Source organism: Alligator sinensis, unplaced genomic scaffold (assembly GCF_000455745.1).
Source record: "Alligator sinensis unplaced genomic scaffold, ASM45574v1 scaffold975_1, whole genome shotgun sequence".
Lineage (NCBI taxonomy): Eukaryota > Metazoa > Chordata > Crocodylia > Alligatoridae > Alligator > Alligator sinensis.
Genome location: NW_005842068.1, coordinates 2,371,659 through 2,390,522, shown reverse-complemented (window position 1 = coordinate 2,390,522; position 18,864 = coordinate 2,371,659). Strand labels below are relative to the sequence as shown.

The window sequence follows — 18,864 nt, the reverse complement described above, 5'->3', positions numbered from 1 at the left end:
CCTCAGCAATCCAGCTCCCCCTGAAGCAAAAGTCTCACCGGGAAAAGAGATCCCGGGGCGCGCCTGACATTTGATAAGGAAGAGCTGTGTCTGGTCGTCAGCTAGTCAGGGCAAGGTTATCTAAGGCAGTCCCATCTGGGGTGCCAAAAACTGTTGAGCCCCAGCTCAAGTCTGGGATCGTGCCCGGTATGCAAAAGCCAATAAAGATACCAGGGGTGAAAGTATAAAGATTTATTGCTAGCAATACAAGGTGCAAGCGGAATAATTTCACGTAACAAGCACACAGATTCTCAATTCTAAGCATCTTTTATACAGGAGTATTGGACCTTCATAAGCATTCTTGTTTGCTAATTGGTTATAAGGGAGTGACGCAAGGAGTTCTTTACTGAGCATGTCTCTATACCTGTGTTTTAGCTATGTATCTCATTTCCATACATGTATGTTTCATTAGCATACTTTCTCCCCACCTAGGGGTGTGAATCTTAATATTTAAATCAGTTCTTTGCCCTAGTCCACTAATTCTGTTTTTGTTTTCAAGCCTCCTTTATCTAAGACTGTCTTCTCCTTATTATTGCAGTTGGGCATTAGTTACATAACAGAGACTTTTGCTTGGGCTATGTGTAGTGGTTTCTAGGTCAAACCTGACACTGCCTGAAAAAAATTCAAATCAGCTATGTGGACTAATTTTTTCTTACTAGGCTGCTTGTACCATATTATTTCAGTTGTTTACTTGGTGGCAGATTTCATTTTTTCATCCTACAGCTAGGAATACAAACATGGCTCATTTAATCAGACATAAGTGTTTCCCTTAAAACAGTTTAATAAATGAATGTGTCAAGAGTTAAAGTGCCACTGGAAAGTTTTATGCAATTTGGTGTCATTGTGCATGGCTGTGAGTCTGACAGAAGTCAGGCCTTTTGCCATATGAACATGCACAGGCCGTTTCACCTGTCTCCTGGATCTCCGGAGTATCGGCTTTTCATTGGAGGTTTGGGGGCTTTCTGTTGCATCATTAGTGTCTTCACCTTTTGAGGAGGAGGAGGAACTCGGAACTGTTAACTGAGGCTGATCCAAGTCTGTATCTCCTCCCGATGTCTGAGAGCGAAGTGAAAGCACAAGTAGGTCTCGGTGATTACGTCGGAGCATGCCCCGTTGATCTGTCTGAACTAGATAGGACCGTGGGTGCACTAGCTGTTTCACCATACCCCGCTGGTCCCATGTTCTCAACAAGTAATTCTCTAGACAAATTCTATCACCTGGCTTTAGTAGTGAAAGCTCATGAGTTCTTGTATCAAAGTAGTATTTCTGTTTCATCTTCTGATCTTCTTTCATTCTCCTTATGGCTACTGTGTTAGTACTTGCCAATAAGGTTTTAGTAATGGGCAGATTCGACCATATCCACTGGCCCATTAACAACTGTGCTGGAGACCAGCCATTGTCCACAGGTGTGCTATGATAAGCCAGTAGTGCTTTATATAAATCCCCTCTGCTGTCCAGTGCTTTTTTCATTAGGTTTTTCACCATCTGAAGGGATCGCCCTGCAAGGCCATACTGAATCCTTCAAGTGCAGTTATTCAAAGGCTTGCAAAACAGTGCTATCAAGGGCTTATGGTCTGTTTCTACATTCACTTTCTGCCCATAAATATATTGATTGAATTTCTGGCATGAAAACCAAATTCCTAACAACTCTTTTTCAATCTGTGCATACCTGCTTTCTGCCTCAGTTAGTGATTTAGATGCATACGCAACAGGTTGCCATCAGTTGTCAAAATTCTGCAGTAGCACAGCACCTAATCTCATCTGCGAAGCATCTGTTGATATCTGTATTGGTTTCCCAGGGTATATAATTTTAATACAGGTTCTTGTATTAATTGTTACTTCAGCACCTTCCATGCTTCCTCCTGTTCTGGATTCCAGCACCATTCATTTTGTTTCTCAAGAAGCATCCTTAGAAGTGCTGCTGTTGTAGACAGGTTTGGTATGAACCTTCCAAGATAATTTACCATTCCCAAAAAGCATTGCAAGGCTTCTTTTGATTGGGGGTGTGGAATAATTTCAGTAGCCTGAATTTTTTTTCTTGTCCAGTTTCACCTCTTCTCTAGAAATAACGTCTCCCACAAATGTCAATTCTGTAGCTCCAAAAACACATTTCTGTCTATTGAGTTTCAAATTTGCAGCCCTAGTTGCCTCCAACACCTCTTGAAGCCTACGATCATGCTCTTCCTTGGTGGAGCTACAGATATCATCCGTAGAGGTGTCTATACATGGAATATGCTCATAAATTATACGTATAGTTTTGTGATACACTTATGGAGCTGAAGCTATACCAAAAGGTAAATGCAGAAACCGATACCTTCCGAATGGAGTATTGAATGCGCATAATTCAGAACTTTATTCCATTAACTTCAGCTGCCAGAGTCCCGAAGACGCATCTGATTTACTGAAGAACTGCGCATTCACAAACTGAACCATAATCTCTTCTCCGGTGGGCAACTTAAAATGTTTTCTCTTTATGGCCTTATTGAGATCCCTTGGATCCAAGCATATCCACATCTGTCCATTATTCTTCTCCACAGTAATGAGGGAGTTACCCACTGTGTTGGCTCCTCAATTTTCTGTATTACCTGGGCTTCCTCCATCCTTTTTAGCTCTGCCTTTAGTTTATCACGGAGGGCAAAAGGCACCTTTCTGCAAGGATGTATAACTGGGGGGACCTGCTTATTTATCTGAATTGTATGTTCCCCTGGTAAGCAACCAAGGCCTTGAAACAAATCTTGATATTCCAAAATAAAGTCCTCGAAACCTGAGCCAGAGTGTAATGCAAGCACCCGTTTAACCAAATTGAGCTTTTCACAAGCTGCTAGGCCCAAAATAGGTGTCACTTCCTTAGGTACTACAATGAATGCAGGATTGTACACCACATTTTTATGTTTGATGCAGGCTAGGCACTTTCCCTTGACCAGTATCTTCACTCCTGAATAGGCAGTTATGGTTACTTTTGTAGGCCTCAATTTTGGTTTACTTTTCAGCCTTTTATAATCTTGCTCCAGTAAAATGTTCACTTGAGCCTCTGTATCCAGTTTGAATGGAATCACTATCCCATGCACTTCCAGTGGCAGGATCCAGTTCTTCTCAGTAGCTCTGCTTGATTCTACTGTATGTATATAATACTCTCTTTCTGGAGTATCTTCCACTGTGTACACCTGGACTTTATGGGCTTGCATTTTGCAACATTTGGCAAAATGATTATTCTTACCACAATTAAAACAGAGCTTTCCTAATGCAGCACATTGTTTGGAGCCATACTGCATTCCACGCCGGCTGCATGCTTGCCTGCACTTCATCTGCCCCTTAGTAGTAGTTGTGGTAGCTGGGGCAGCTTCCATTTGAAGTGGCCTTTTCTGTCTGTCTTTACTATGTATTGCATGGATAACGCCCTCAGCTACATTCAGCTATTTGGCCTGAGCCTTCACAGTTTCAGCTGCTCTACAAATCTGTATAGTTTTTTCTAGGGATAGGTCTCCTTCCCGTAGCAGCTTCTCTCTTAATACATTGTCTGTAATGCCACAAATGATTCTATCCCTGATCAGAGAATCTGTTACTTCCCCAAAAACACAGGTGTTGTGGAGCCTTTTTAGCTCTGTGATATAGTGCTCTATATTTTCATATGGTTTTTGCATGCACATAAAAAATTTATGTCTTTCAAAAGTCTCGTTGCATTTTGGCACACAATATTCTTCAAATTTATTCAGTATCTCATTTAACTACATGTTTTGGCCTGGAGCAAATGTGAAGTTGTTGTACACCTCAAGTGCTTCTTCCCCTATAACATGCAGGAAAATGGATGATTTAGCTTTATCCATTTTCTCTTCTGCTTCTATAGCAGCTAAATACAACTCAAACCTTTGTCTAAATTTTCTCCAATTCTCAGCTATATTGTCTGACAATGAAAGGCAAGAAGAGGCTTGTAATGCATCCATGTTTAAGTGCGTCTCTGAGGGAGGTTACAATTCTGCCTTGCAGAAGGGGTACTGTACTCATAGAGACCTTTGTTCCTTGCTGAGTGCAGCTTCCAGGCCCTGGATTACCAGGGCCTGGAAGCTTTCTGCTATTGATAGCTTTCTGCTATTGATAATGCTGCAGATTCATCCAATCTTCCCCATTCACCACTGCTGACACCATGTAATGATTTAGGTCCTGCAGTGAATAATGACAACTATAAACAAGGAAGAGAACAGACCTTTAATGATAACACAGCACATGGTTCCTCCAGCACAGACCATGTGGCTGCCTCCATCTTGATTTCCCCTTACTCCCCAGGGATTATGTTTAAATTCCTCACCTGATAAGACATTCCCTTGTAAGGGGCTGTCTCCAAAGTCTAACCCTTATCGCTACACAAGTTGAATCTGGACTACAGAACTGCTCTATCCAGCCAGCTGGACTGCCAGTATGGGCAGGGTAAATGGCCTGCTGTAGAATCCAGGGCTTTCAAGCCCTAGTGGATATGGTAATAGGCAGCAGGAGGGTGAGCAAGGGCTGATGTAACATAGGTAGCCCTCTGGCCATTTTGCCTATCCTCCCTGCCATGGACCCAGCTTCTTGGCCACCAGCATGGGGTATACAGGGGCGGCTGGGGCTGGAGCTGGCATGGGGCATATGGCAACAGCAACTCAGGCTCTGGCACAGAACATGTAGCAAGCCCAGGTCTGAGCTGGAGACTCTGCCACCATCTGCTCCAGGTCACAGGTGAAGACACTGCTGCTGCCACAGTTTCCTAAGCTGGATCTGACCCGCAGCCTAGGGCACAAAGTGAGTTTGACCCCTGTGCTGTAAAAGACTGAAGAGAAGAGTTACCCTTTGAGAAGACCCTGATCCAGGAAGGCAATTTAAGCATATGTGTAATTTTAAGCACATAAATAATTCTGCCGACCACAGTTTTATAACCACTTACACCCATCCTCTCTGCCATGGACCTAACAGGTTGTTTAAATAGGTATAACTACAACTGCTTACACCCCAGCCTCCCTGCTAACAACCTAACAGGTTGTTTAAATATTTATTACTAAAGCTAAAGTAATTGGGAAGCCTTGCTCTTGCTGCTGGATAAATGAAAGACATGGAAGAAGTAGGGAGTCCATATGGAGAATAATGGGAATAAATATCTGTATTTGTTGTACATTTAAATTAAAAACCATGACTTTTTTTGTATCTTGTGCAAGAGTTAAAAGCATCCAACACAGAGCAGTTTTCCAGGCTTCCTCACTGAAGCATCAGCATTTGCAATCAGGAAATCAAGAGATGGTGCTGTTCATGTTCTCCCCCCCCACCCTGAAAACTGCAGCTCTTTTCATTCTTTGTGGGCTTTTAAAATATAAATTATAAATTCACTTTCTTTAGCAGGAGAGAAGTTATGGGTTGCATATAAAATAAGTTGTATAATTCTTGCTTTTTTTTTTCCTTTTCAGATGCCAGGTTTCCAAAATAAATAAATAAATAAAATGGCTGCCACTGTCACTGTTTCATTTTTCTTTATGAGGTCTTGCCATAGTGCTAAATTCCACTAAAAAGTTTAAGGAAAACAGTAAAACAACTTTTTTCTTTCTTTTCTCCCAAAGAATGCTAAGTGATGTAGGAGCCTAAATTCTATAGACTTGCATTTGACTTTAGCTGGGGAGAGGAGGCACGGGAGGAGGGGGGGCCCCCAGCATGCTTCCCAGCGTACCCAAAAGTGGACCGGAAGTGCTTCTGGTCCGCTTCTGGGCCTGCTGCCGAATACAATGGGGAGCCCCCCATGCTTCTGTGGAATGCTCCATGTGCCCCAGCATTGCAGCATTCACAAGCCCCTGCTACCTAGAGGTGTGTAGAAAAAAACATTTAAAGCTGTCTCTGTGTCTGAATCTTTCCAAATCTCTCCGAATCAGTTGGGTCCTCTGATTTGATTTGCATTCGGAGATTCAGCCACTGAATCGGGCCGAATCTCCACCAAATTGAATCAGGGAGTGAAGCTTCCCACAGTCCTACTGTGTACACGCTATTATCCAGTGAGATCTGCAAGTTTACCATGCAGTGAAAAATAGGCTTTCTCTTTCAGTGAACTGCAGGATAAAAGTATGCACATAGACACTTACTGCAAGAGCAGATGGCATGTAGTAAATTGTCTCCTCCCTCATTGACCTTGCACAAACTGTACAAACTCTCAATTCCCTGGGGGCGTGGGTCAGGAACTGAAACTCCCTAATTTGGATGCATTAGTCAAGTAAAGTACTCTGTAAAATCAGAATTGCCAAAATGCCTAATTTCCCCACTTATGTTAAATCTTATGAATTTTAGCAGTAGTCTCATTTTCTTTTTCTAAGACTTTAGCTCCTGGAGTCATGGGATTACACAAGGATTTTAGCTCTCATATAAAGGAAAAACAAATTTCTAGCCCTCATAATTGAAGGGAGAAAGTAGAAATGTGGACAACAAATCTGCAATAGATACAAATAATAAGGTTTTAAGTTATGGTCTCATTTTTGGTGATGTAATTCATTTTGTGAACACTTGTGAGCTTAGTCCTGCTGCCCTTAGCACCTAGCAGGGTTGCAGCAGCAGAGCATTCATGCAAAAGCACTTTTATACATTATGTTCTGAATACTGAACTGGAGTGGAACAAGTGGTGATATATGGTTTCCCTATGCTGTTACCAGTTAAACAAAGAGCCAGCACTGCTTTGTCCATAACATTTTGGAAGTGGTTGTTTGGCAGCTGACAAACTTGGCACAGTTCCTTTTTAAAGATTTTTTCATGTCCTTTGTACTCCAGTGAGCAAGTGAAAGATTGTATAATTCTGGTAAATGCATGTGGGAACTATTGCACGCATTGTCAATTGCCTGGTCAGCCAAGCTGGCTCTAACGGAACTTTAGTTTCACATTTCTCTGACTATCCTGTGCCAGCAGCTGTAGTCCACTTAACCTCTAGTAGAATCGAGTGCCTATTGTCATTAGGAAACACCCATCCCTTTCTGGCCAATGAGCAAACAAGTAAATACTGTACTACTTGGCATATGCAAGTGTACTACTCTTCTCTGTTGAATGTGGTGGCAGCTATGCTCAGATCTTTGTGACTGTTGCCCTCTGCTGGCTGGCCTAATGATCTGTTATAACAGGTTGCAGAGATTTAAAGTGAGAGAGAGGTTCATGTTTTGAGGCGCAAAAGTCCCAAAATGGAATAATAGATGTCAATGAATCATGTCACTGTAGAGCCTGGCTAGCTTTAGAGTTTCAAAGATAAGAGACATTTTAGTGGGGCATCAAGTCCCTTGGCTGCTGTTAGATCTGGGTGAGTCATTTCTTCACCTTTTGATCTCTCCACTGTTTGGAACGAAATACAATATGATTATTCATGCCATTGACTCTGTTTGTCATCTTTCCTCTGGCCACCATCTGTGATAAAAGTGACTTTTTTCAGTATATAGATGTTTGCATTCTGCCTCTCTTCTCCCAGGTTCTAATTGACTGGATTAATGATGTGTTGGTGGAAGAGCGAATCATTGTCAAGCAACTTGAAGAGGACCTCTATGATGGACAGGTGCTGCAGAAGCTCTTGGGTGAGTTGATGCTACAGCAAGGGGCTTTGCTACTGTCCAGAATTAAGCTGAAAGCTGAGAGTCATCTTGCCCAAAGGGCTGGTTTCTTGTTTGGTTTTTCTGATCATGTGAGCATGTAGTTTGCTAAAAAATACTTTTAAGTGCCTACTTTCTGCTGATACCTAACCAGCTTCTAAGGACAGCTCAGGCACACAAGCAAAGGAGACATGGCCTCACACTTGTTAATTAAACCAAGCTAGGGAGCCTTACTTTAGGTTGGTCGTGCCCAGTTCTTGAAAGTCTTTGGGCCGTTTTGTAAATTCCAAATGGCTTGTCTTTTCAGTTTGGTATTGTTATTTTTAAAATGTTTTTTTGAAAATGTGTGGTATTGAGTAGGATGGCTTTGCTGCGTAGCCTTGGGCTCAGAGAGAGGGTAGGAAGAGGGATGTCTTCAGTTATTTGTGGCAATTACTCAGTAGAGTAATTTGCAGCAACTCCCTTCTACCTTCATTTTCCCATTGACAACCAATAACTTCACCCATGAATCCTTCCAGAGTTCTTCAAAGGATGAACTGCAGGAAATGGTGCAGTGATTCATGGGGTGCATCTCTGAAGCCATGGAAAGACCTTGAGCTGGCAAATGATTAGGCAGATCTACTACAGAAGAACATTAGAGATGTGAATGAGAGTTGCAAGCCTGTTTCCTTAGTGCTTGGGACTTGCTAATTGAAAACGGCTCCCCATGGGTTGTTCTTGGAGCAAGCTAGATAGAGCCAAGGAGTTCAGTCATGCCAGTTTCATTGGCCTTAATGGATGCTGCTTGCTGTGTACCCTCACATGCCACTTACAAAGTGCCCCCTCCAGTGTTCTAATGAACAATTGCAAGCTTTTAAGCATTGACTAACAATAATGACTTTATTGTGCAATTAAAACTCAGAACACAGCCTGAGAGAGCTTAATAAAATGGGAAAGCTTTAACAGGGGTTGTTTTAACAGCAACGAGGAGGGCGTTACCAGATTTGTCCATCACTTTGGGGTGTGCTCATTTATTAGGGATACGTTTCTAGGGTGTTTGTAATTCTATCAATGTGCTGCTTGTGTTACTTGTGTTTCTATATGGAGCTGTATCTCTCCCTTCTGCAAGTCCTCGCCCCCAATGAAACTATCTTGGAGGACTCCGTTTTAGTGGGGCTGGGCTCCTCCAGCCACCAAATTAGTCAACACACACTCAGATTAACATGACATGCCTGACCTGGCCGGGTTGATCAGCTTGTACAGGCTGACACCCTCATATGCCAGGAATCAGTTCATTAAGGTAACAATGAAGTGCAGTCAGACACAAGCACAGAGGTGAACAGAATACCTCTGAATCAGGCTGGGTGTCCAGCTGACACCCTCTTGGGCCAGCATTCAGTTCATTAGGACACGTCTGAGCCAAACTGGGTCAATCAGCCTATACAAGCTGATCCCCTTATGTGTCTCAAACTCAGCACGCCCAATCTTTTGCCCTAACTGTCTTAGTAGTGGTAGCCTCTTGATGAGCGGACCCCACAGTATTTTTGGGCTTCACAGGGATCTTTGGCTTAGGTAAAAGAAACGTTGCTTTAGAGCAAGTAGGGAAGGAGAAGTAGAGAAGGAAAAATATGCCCAGTTACCACCAGTTTGACTATAAAAGTTATTTATTGCTAAGTATATGAAATATATAATGGTACTAGTAATAATAGACGTGCAAGGAAAAACAAAACAATTACAATATTACCCTGGTTTAATTGAGTATTTGGGGAAACCTAGCTCAAGCTTAACTAATACAATTTAGGTTCAGAAAGCTATGCCTAGAGAGAAAAAGAAAAAAGAGAGAGAGAGGAAGAGGGAGAAAGACAAAGAGAGAGCGAGCGAGAGCTGGGATCTCACCGTTTCAAGACACTCGGGTGGTTTGTTGACAAACAAAATTTCTTAACACGATCGTGGAAGGGAGACAATCTGTTTTTCCCAGCTTCTTGAGAACAACAGCAGATGGTGTCAGAGAGATTTCTCTCGAAGCACACAGTTTGCTGCTTTACAGCTTTCTTATACCCTTAGTCTAGCCTCTTCAAAGCAGTCTTTTAATTGTGTAAATCAAGAGGGTCCCAAGCCATAATTGACAGGGAAAATCCTGTTATATAAACAGTTTAAATTTAAATGAATTACCTTTTCCAGTGACAAGGGGTTATCTGGTTTGGAACATCTCAAGAAATGATTAACAACCAGGAAAAACATTAAGTTTTAAGGAGTAACTAGACACCTAGGAGCCAGCTTGAAATTATTATGAATATAGGAGATTATACTGGAAGGGATACCACATTGTTTCTTCTCAGATGGCCTAGCTATGCTTGCACTGTGAAGTCACCATCAGTGTTTTGTATTTTGCCTGTTGTGAATAAGTCTCAGCTTAGCATGACTCTTTAGATTTTACTGTAGTTTTTTAACTGACTTAAGGGGATTACTTGAAGTGGTCATAAACTTTGTGGAGGACTTCCACCAGTCATCCTGGGAAAAGTATGACAACATTTGTGATCAGGGCTCCAATGGGCTGGATGCTGTGATGAACCCTTAACCATTGTTCAAATGTCGCCCATACCCCCTCTGACTCGGTCTTTTGCCTCAGCATTCCCTAACCCAGCAACCAAGTTTTAGTCCATCAAGTTTAAATAGGCCTCCCATACTGGGACTGGGGAATGTATGGCCCGAGATGCCTATTAAACTTTTCTTCTGCTTAGTTTTGGGTAGATGAGGTGTGTGTGGGGGCAGGGAATAGAATAAGTCCTTTGTAAGTCCAGCAAGCTGGGTGCCAGGGCTCCCTCAGTAACAGATCTGACAGGTAACAAAGGGTGCAAGAAGCAGAGAAGAGACATCTTCCTTGAGACTGTCTGTATGAACAAAGTTTTGGCTGTGAATCTATGGATTCATTGATTGGATTGCCTGTCTAGCATTCCTTCCTGGTTGTGGTCCCACAGTTCCATCCATGTCTAACATGAATTTCCTTTCCCCAAAACGTTAGTATTAGTCAGAAGTTTTTGGCTAAGTGTTTTCTGTGTAGGAGACCCCAGGAAACTATCTTTGTATCCAGGTGCTTCATCTTCAATGGCTGCTTAGTGAGCCCTTCAGAATGAGTATTTTGTGCTGCCAGTGCTCTAGAAGTCAAGTCTGGAGTGGCAGGGAAGTGGCACAGGTGGATGCTGAGAACCTGGGACATCTCTGCTTAGGGAGGAATGTGTGGAGTGTGACTGCAGACTAAGAGCAAAAGATAGGTAAGGGGAAGATGTGCAGTGCCTGGGCTGGGTATTCCACAACAGGAGCAGCTGTTATAACAGGTCAGTTACTTTCTGTTGAGGGGGTGGTAAAACACTTAGGAACTGACCTTACGAACTCTTAAAATGTGCATTTAACTTCATGTACCGCATTTAATTTCATCTACATGTATAGCCCTGCTGAAGTCAATGGAATTTCTCATGTGAGTATAATTAGGCAGGTCTGTAAGCATTTGCAGGATCAGAGCTTAGCTGCCTTGGCCTTCCCCTCCCTCTGCCCCTCCTCTCCCCTCACCTTTTTTTGCCATGATAGAACTGTGATTTGATTACAAATGCTTCTCAAGGGATCCTAGTCATTGCCCTTGGGTTCCAATTCCATGCTCCTCTCAGTGGTTTCTAGATAGCTTCAACAATACAACCATGACTGAAGTAATCTGGCTTCTTGCTGTATGATTTAACACAAGATGAGAAGAAGTGTATTGTGCTGGGGTGCCACCTTTACTTGGGTTGCACAGTATTTGAGTAAAGTTGGCCATTTATTTAATCTGTGAGCGCACTGTAGCCTTGTTCCCTTCTGTGTGCAAGAGAAATCAGTACATTCACCCTCATTCACTTTGATGGTAATTGTTCCATGGATGTGAGACATGCTCCAAGGAGGTTTCATAACAACATTAAAGTTTCTTAAAATAATGTGACAGGTGAAAGACAGAAATTTGTTATCTGGCTAATTTTGAAACTGCTCAGAGTAACAGATTTGCAAGTGACTGGCAGATTGAGTGAACAGATGAGTACCATTTGTAAAATTCTATCAAGAGAATGAGTAGTACCACTGGGAGGAGCTGAGATTGCACCAGATCCATGGTATCAGCATGAAACAGAAGCCGAGTCTTTGCTGGACTAGCAGTATATCTACTCCTGAGCTTGTATATTTGGTATCTTGGAAGCAGTGATTGGCGAGTGTGTAAAGCTATTTCCCCACAAAAAGTCTATTTTGATGAAGTAGTATTTCCTGATGAAAAACTAATGGAAAAAATGCTTCCTATCTCAATAGTGCAGTGAATTGACCATCCTTTCCTTGGCTTGGGAAAGAGGAGGGACAGTACCAGCTCTCTACCTGGATCTTAGAGGAGCAGCCTGAGTTGGCAGTTCCTTCTAGGATCCCAGACAACTACTGGCTGAAATGGTCATGATTCTGGTCAATTTAACTGATTTTATTGCTGCCCATTGCTGATTAGCAGCTGCCAAGTCATCCAGCTGACTCCCCACCCTGCAGTACTTATAGTACTAACTCAGGGCTGCTTGGCCTGAGAATCTGGAAACCCAGGAGTCCTGACTATGAGGCATTCCTTCAAGTGGGCAGGGAGGTGTCAGGAAATCAGTCAGGTTTCCAGTGAAAGATCCAAAACCTGTCTAGTGGGCTCCATCACAACACTGTTTCAAAACAGAACCAGTTCCCTGAAATGTATGTTTGTTTTTTGACAGTCATTTTCTGAGGGATACCATCCTGTCAGAAAATTTTAGACCAGTTCTAAGCCTGAATTGTTTTTTTCCTCCATGTCTTGTCTGATATGTTCTTCTTCTTCTGTCTGTTTCTTTAAATATAGAAAAGCTAGCCGACCGCAAGTTGAATGTGGCGGAGGTGACACAGTCAGAAATTGGCCAAAAACAGAAGCTTCAAACTGTTCTGGAGACTGTCCATGATCTACTTCGACCCCATGGCTGGACGATCAAGTGGAATGTCGACTGTAAGCTCCCTCTGGGAAGCATCTGCTTCAGTGTGATTGCTTCAGGTTTATGGTGGAAATCCAAATGATTGCCCCTTGGTTTGGGCTGCTTATTTCAGAAATGCATCATCTATCCTGATAAACAGTAACTTGATCTGACTTTGCTCATTTGAATGCACCTGAGCCAGTTTGAGGAGATGTGCTGATTCACTTATATCACCAGTTTAATTTGACATTTCTGTGAACATGCTTTTCACACAAGTGCTATCTAAATCACTTTCCTGTGTTTTGTTGATATGCTTGTGTGTATATACGTGTGTTCATGAAGCTAAACTTAGTCATGTTGGGGCGTATCTTATGTTCTCTTAAGACCCCTTACCTTTTCCCTGAGGAAATTTATGATTGTGTTGCAAAGGGGCTAGTGGATGGGGAGTTGGCAGGTCTGGATTAAGCTCTTGACTGCCTCTGAATTGTGTTACGGACTCCTGTCTCTATTTCCATGTTTTGAAATTTAGGTAATATTTATCTGTATGTCCAGTGCATTAGAGAGAGTTCCTTAATATTTGTAAAATTCTTGTGTGACCATTATTGGAAAGGCCCTGAAGGGGTATTGTTGTGCTAACCAGTCAAGGTTTTTCAATTTTTCCTTCTCCCCCCTCCACCTTCCCTCTCACCTCTTATGGTAGTTGCTTTTGGTTACTGTTTAGAAAGTGTTAGTGTAACAGGGTTCATGGGACAGGTCTCAGACCCAGGAGGCCCCTTCCAGTCCTCTGCCTCTAATGTTGATTTCAACTCTTTAATTTAGCGATCCATGGCAAGAATCTCATTTCCATCCTCCACCTACTGGTAGCATTGGCCATGCACTTCCGGGCACCCATTCGACTCCCTGAGCATGTTTCTGTGCAAGTGGTGGTTGTAAGGGTAAGTGGGAATTATGAGCATGGTCTTTGTTAACCCTTTCTGATTACTGTGTATATGCTGCAACACTATCTCCCCTCTGTCTGTCTTGATTATTTACCTAATCTATGTCCTGAAGATCTCGTATGATTTTATTTTTTTTTTACGTGGCAACCAGAACAGGTGATCAGCACTTCCGGTGACTGTAGTAATAAAAAAAAAAAAGTCTGTAATAAAATTTATGGGCTTTGAGTCTTCTGCATACAATTTTAACCTCCAGTTCACTGAAGAGGAATTGATTCAGTTAACTTGCTCCAAATCTCTACTGTGGATTCATTTAAACTGGTTCAACCCATGAATTAATTGATATGTCTATATTATGGATACTATTATTATTAATTGATATGTACGTATTGTTAGACCCTGACTCCATGCAGCACCCAACAACCGGGGAGATGACAATCCAATTGCCCATGGATCCTGTTACTCATTAGCCAGAGCAAGCAGGGAGCAAACCCCAGCACATATTGCTTGCAACAGCTTTATTCAGAATGGAGACAGCTTTGGACTAGCTCCCAAAAAAACAACAAACCAGGGAGCTGCACTGAACAATAGTTTTTCCCCACATTTATACACTTTGGTTTATACTCATTAACATTTATTCCACCCTTTCCCTCCTTCTGTTCCACACATTTTTGCTCCCATCTCAAGCTCCACCTCTGTTTTACTGTTTGCTTCATTAGCATGGAATTGCCTATGCTTTTCATTCATTTACATGTCTTTTTGCTATAAGCATATGTCTAAGACCTTGACTCCTGCTCTTCGGTCAATGGGCAGACTTTGACCAAAACCTGGAAGCTTCTGGAGGCTTCTTCACCAGTCACCATTCACCTTTTTGCATATACTCATCTTGGATTCTGTTACCAATTACGTGTTGTTTTTCACATTTCAATCTGTTTTTTAGTCTCAGGTTGTACCATCTTCCACCTTTATTGGGCCCCTGTATCTTACCTCATTCCTCACTGTGGTTGGTTCACAGCACACAGACTTATTTGCTGCTTTTTTCAGAAAAATGGTTAACACAATTAAGATGGTTACTTAGCATAAGCAATGGCTGGCTTAGCTATCATTCTGCCTTGTGGTCAGTAGCTTTTGCTAGGCCACAGGTAAAGCCTTCATTCAGCTGCAAATCCAGTGCTTCCCAAGATCCAGATATTGTCACTGTAACACATATTATGGGTTTTTATCATATTTGAATTGTTTTAAGTTAAATTGGAGATATAATCTTTTAAAGTTGCACAAACCAACTAGCTAACCCTGAGGTTAATGACACTAAAAAATGTTTTGCACTAGCAATATTGTCATTATAAAACTAAAATTTGTGGGGGGAGAGGAGGGGGAGGCAGGAGGTAGGTTATAATTTTGGGTCATCATGTTCCTGTCTGAAAGGCATCCGCCTGTTATGGATTTTGTAAGGAAGAAGCACTGCCAAGTGAATAAAGTATGGGAGCAATAGTCAGAAAATCTTGTTCAGTTGCTTTTTTGCTGTGTGACTTTGATTTCTTGTCAGTGATGCCAAATGTCCATAATTCTGATTGAGGACAAGTGTCTGAAAATCAATCACTCAACTTCCTGATCTGTTAAATGGGGGTAAGATAAGCCGTTGTGGTCTCCAATGAGAGAGATGTTAGTGCTTTTTATGCTTAGTAAATAACATAATGAGTAGTCATTTAGTGATCCAGACGGTCATTTCATTTTCTACTTTCTATGATTCTACCGAGTAAAATAAAATGTAATGATAACAACTTGCTGTAGGTTAGAACAAGAGATCTGTTGAGATCTTGAGAGATGTAATACAAACTCTCCCATGCCTTTGAAATCTGAACTGTTTGATATCTGAAACCTGTGTAATTTCGTCTGGGTTCATCATCCCTCTTTTGTGTGTGCACTGAAGAGTCTTGCAAGCTTAGGTTTTTGAGGGGCCTTTCTCTGCTTTACTTGTCTTAGCATAGAGAGCTTTCATCTCTGCTGTACACATAATAATATATATATTCTGTGGAATATAATATATACCACAGAAAAAGGTAGAGAATAGCCCTGAGGAAACCTGTTTTTTGCTTAATTACTATTTTATGACTGGTACCACCAGATGATGCTGAGCCTAAGTTCAGGGCCTGGGGGATTTAACACAATAAGAATTAAGCACTGCTTCATATTGACTGACAGAATGATTGTTTCTTAGTCTTTACTATTACATTGCTTTGATTGTGAAATAAGCCAGCAATCTGACCTCTAAAGCCATGTTCATAGTCCACCAGTGCAACAAGTGCTCATATTAGTCTGTTGGTTGTTATGATCCTTTAAGTAGCTGCCTCAGGTGCTGGTTTAGCAAGGCTATACATATAGGCACTTGCAGAGTTTCTTTAATGTTTGTATCACTAACACTCTCTACAAAAGGCAAGGGAACTCTGAGGTACCTGCCTGTGATAGGAACAGAGCACCCTGAGCTTTCTCTCCCGGCTGACTTCCAGGTTCTGGGTTTTCATTGTCACTTAGAACATGAATTCCCATCCATCAGGTTTTTATCACGAAGAAGTTTAAAACAGGAAAATAGAAAGGGACTTATTAGGAAGTCAACATAAAGGCAGTTCTTAAGTCCTGCTCTTGTTGGTTATTTTTTGTGTGGCTCAAGCATTGTCATCTTCCAGGCTTACCTAAACAGGGCCCTTTTTGCCCCTTTCTATATTCAGATTTGCAGCACATGTGGCCTCAGTGCTAATAAGAAGTCTGGTATTCTTGCAGCAATTCTCCAGTAGGTGGACTTATAGGTCAGAGATAGGGCTGTGCGAAACAGCACTGTTTCTTTTCGACTTCTGTTTCGCCATTTCAACAGGACGGTGTTTCATTTTGTCGAGACAGTTTTGCTGTTTCGACGTTTTGCCCATAGGCTATAATGGGGAAGCACGAAGCTGCCTATAACTTTGTCATTTCTTGCCTGATTCAGATTAAACTTGCAGGGGTGGTAGCCCCTTCTGAGGCCATGAAGCCTGTCACGCTTCTAGGAGATGGGTGCAAGGGTGTCTGGGAAACTGCACCTCAAACTCTTCAGAGCAAAACTGTGTCACTTGTAAGTGTAAAGGCACAGAGAAAGCTCAGTTCAAACAGTGCTTTTTATGCTGTTTTTCCATCCTCCCCCAGAGCACTGGGTTTGCAAGGGACCTCAGAGAAGGATCACAGTCACTGGCCAGCTACACAGTCAATATCAGAGCAGTCCTTCCCCCCTCTTCCCCTCCCTCTCCTTAGTTTTTGTTTAGCTGCAGGCAAGCCCAGCTTCAAAACTCTAAATGTTTTGAAACTTTCAAAATGTTTCAACTGCCCTTGTTTTGTTTCAAGGCTGTTTCGAAGCCTTTCATTTAGTTTTCTTTCGATTTTTACTATTTCAAGCTTGAAATGAGTCAAAACAGCGTCGAAATGAAACAGCTGGTGAAATTTTGCACAGCCCTAGTCAGAAGCTGGTATTGAAGGAGTTCTTTCTGGAGATCGTCTTAACAACTATTTGTTGCCCAGTATTTGGAGGTCAGTTAGCAAAACTCATTCAGAGGCCAAGGAATATTTAGGAAGGGTTTTAGCCTTGTGAGGCTTTGTCTTGAAAACTAGAACTAGTAGCAGCCTTAGTTAACTTAGTCATGAGTCATTTGACAAACCTGCCTTTGTTGTCAGCATTTGGGAGCTGACTTCTAGGCAGCTCAAAGCTTTGAGTGAAGAAAAAAGAAATGTTCCATTTTGAATGAAATAGGGAGTCCTTTAGTTTTGCAGGGTACCCACATACTCAGTGGAAGGACATGCTAGGAAGTGTTTTAGCATGTGAAAGCACTAGTTCAGTACTCAGTCAGGAAAATACCAGACCGGTAGATTCAACAGCAGCAACAAACTATGTTCACAGTTAATTTGGATTTTTCCAGGACCTACTGTGATAGTGTGATAGAGTCTGCAGCATAAGGCTGTGTTTCAGTTAAGTCTGGCTTAAAACCACTTTGTACCTGCATCTCACCCCACACTGACTCTCTGTAAATTAGAGGAAATCATCCTGAGAAATCCAGTAAAGGAGAATAGCTTCCATTATAAAACAGTCAGCCCTCTTTCCGCTATGGTTTCTTGGTAGATTTTGTTGTCATGACATCAAGAGACTGACTCATAGGTTCAGTTAGAGTCTTATACTGTGCAAGTTTCCCACACATACTGATAGCTGAACTCTGACCTGGGTTAATCACCCAGACTCAGACCTCTCTGGAGACTGAAGCTGCCAATTGTGTGAAATTGTTGGTTGATTTTTGTGTTGTGAACAAATATCCATAGGGAACTTAGGATGGAGCTGGCAAACTCACTCTCTCCCTTGTGTTTCAGGCAAAAATGAGGTTCTGGTCTGAGGGCAACTGCTAGTGTGTTGAACGTAATTATATATATGTCTTCTAAATATTTATTTGGCTGTCAGTCTGATAAGTAGCACTGTACTTAGGGTTAACTTCTCTGTCAGTTGCCTTGCTCCTTACCCCTACAAAAACCTTATTTTACAAGCTACATAAAATGCATGTGCCCTTTGGGACTCAGAAAAGAGATGGCTGCTGCAGATCACTTAATGAACTTGCCTTCCATTATAGTTCTAGTTTCTGATTTATATCTTGGCTTCCAGAAACGGGAAGGCCTTCTCCAGACAGCTCATGTTACAGAGGAGCTGACAACCACAACAGAGTAAGCAAGACCCTTGTCCATCTTGCTCTGTGTGTGTGTGTGTGTGTGTGTGTGTGTGTGTGTGTGTGTGTGTGTGTGTGGTGGGGGAGGGAGGGAGGATGTATTTGTGAGTGAGAGAGTGGAGGAGAAAGCTGTAGTTTTTGTATGTTGAAGACAGCTACAGATTTCCTTGATTTGATTAAGCAACTGTGAAAACCCTGATAATATAGTCTCTTTCATATGGAAACTGGTTTATCATTGGAAATCAGTTATGAAGGAGAAATGTTGCACTTCCAAGCTAAGGGGCCAGTGTAGGTGTTTGAGAGAGGTTGATGCTTTGGGAATCAAAGAAAATAATGCTATCAGAATATCATGAGAATTGTGGAGTGGGTTTCTCTAACCTCATACTTCACACTGAGAGCCCAAAAGAATATTTCTTTTACTCCTCGCAGTGGCTTGCATTGCTTTGTTTTACCGGCTTTTCACAAAAAAAAGGGCTCAAAATGTATGCTGGCTACAGATGAAGGGTATTTTGTTAACAAGGGGCTTACATGAGGTTCTTCCATCTTATCTAGGCTCCCTGTAGAGTTGGTTCAGCCTTTTATCCCTTTAAAGCTAAATGGAGTGCCATGTGGTTTGCTCTGTGGCGGGGGGGGG

General features: G+C 42.0%; 1 protein-coding gene across 2 annotated transcripts in view; it reads left to right on the top strand.

The window, feature by feature from the left end:
* The window catches only part of PARVB (parvin beta), a 130,713-nt gene that overhangs the window by 65,595 nt on the left and 46,254 nt on the right, over positions 1 to 18,864 (top strand). For both annotated transcript variants that reach the window (XM_006023581.3, XM_025204095.1), the window contains exons 4-7: positions 7,490 to 7,592; positions 12,463 to 12,603; positions 13,388 to 13,503; positions 18,170 to 18,228. In XM_006023581.3, the coding sequence (XP_006023643.1) occupies positions 7,490 to 7,592; positions 12,463 to 12,603; positions 13,388 to 13,503; positions 18,170 to 18,228 (419 nt within the window). The remainder of the gene's footprint in view (positions 1 to 7,489; positions 7,593 to 12,462; positions 12,604 to 13,387; positions 13,504 to 18,169; positions 18,229 to 18,864) is intronic.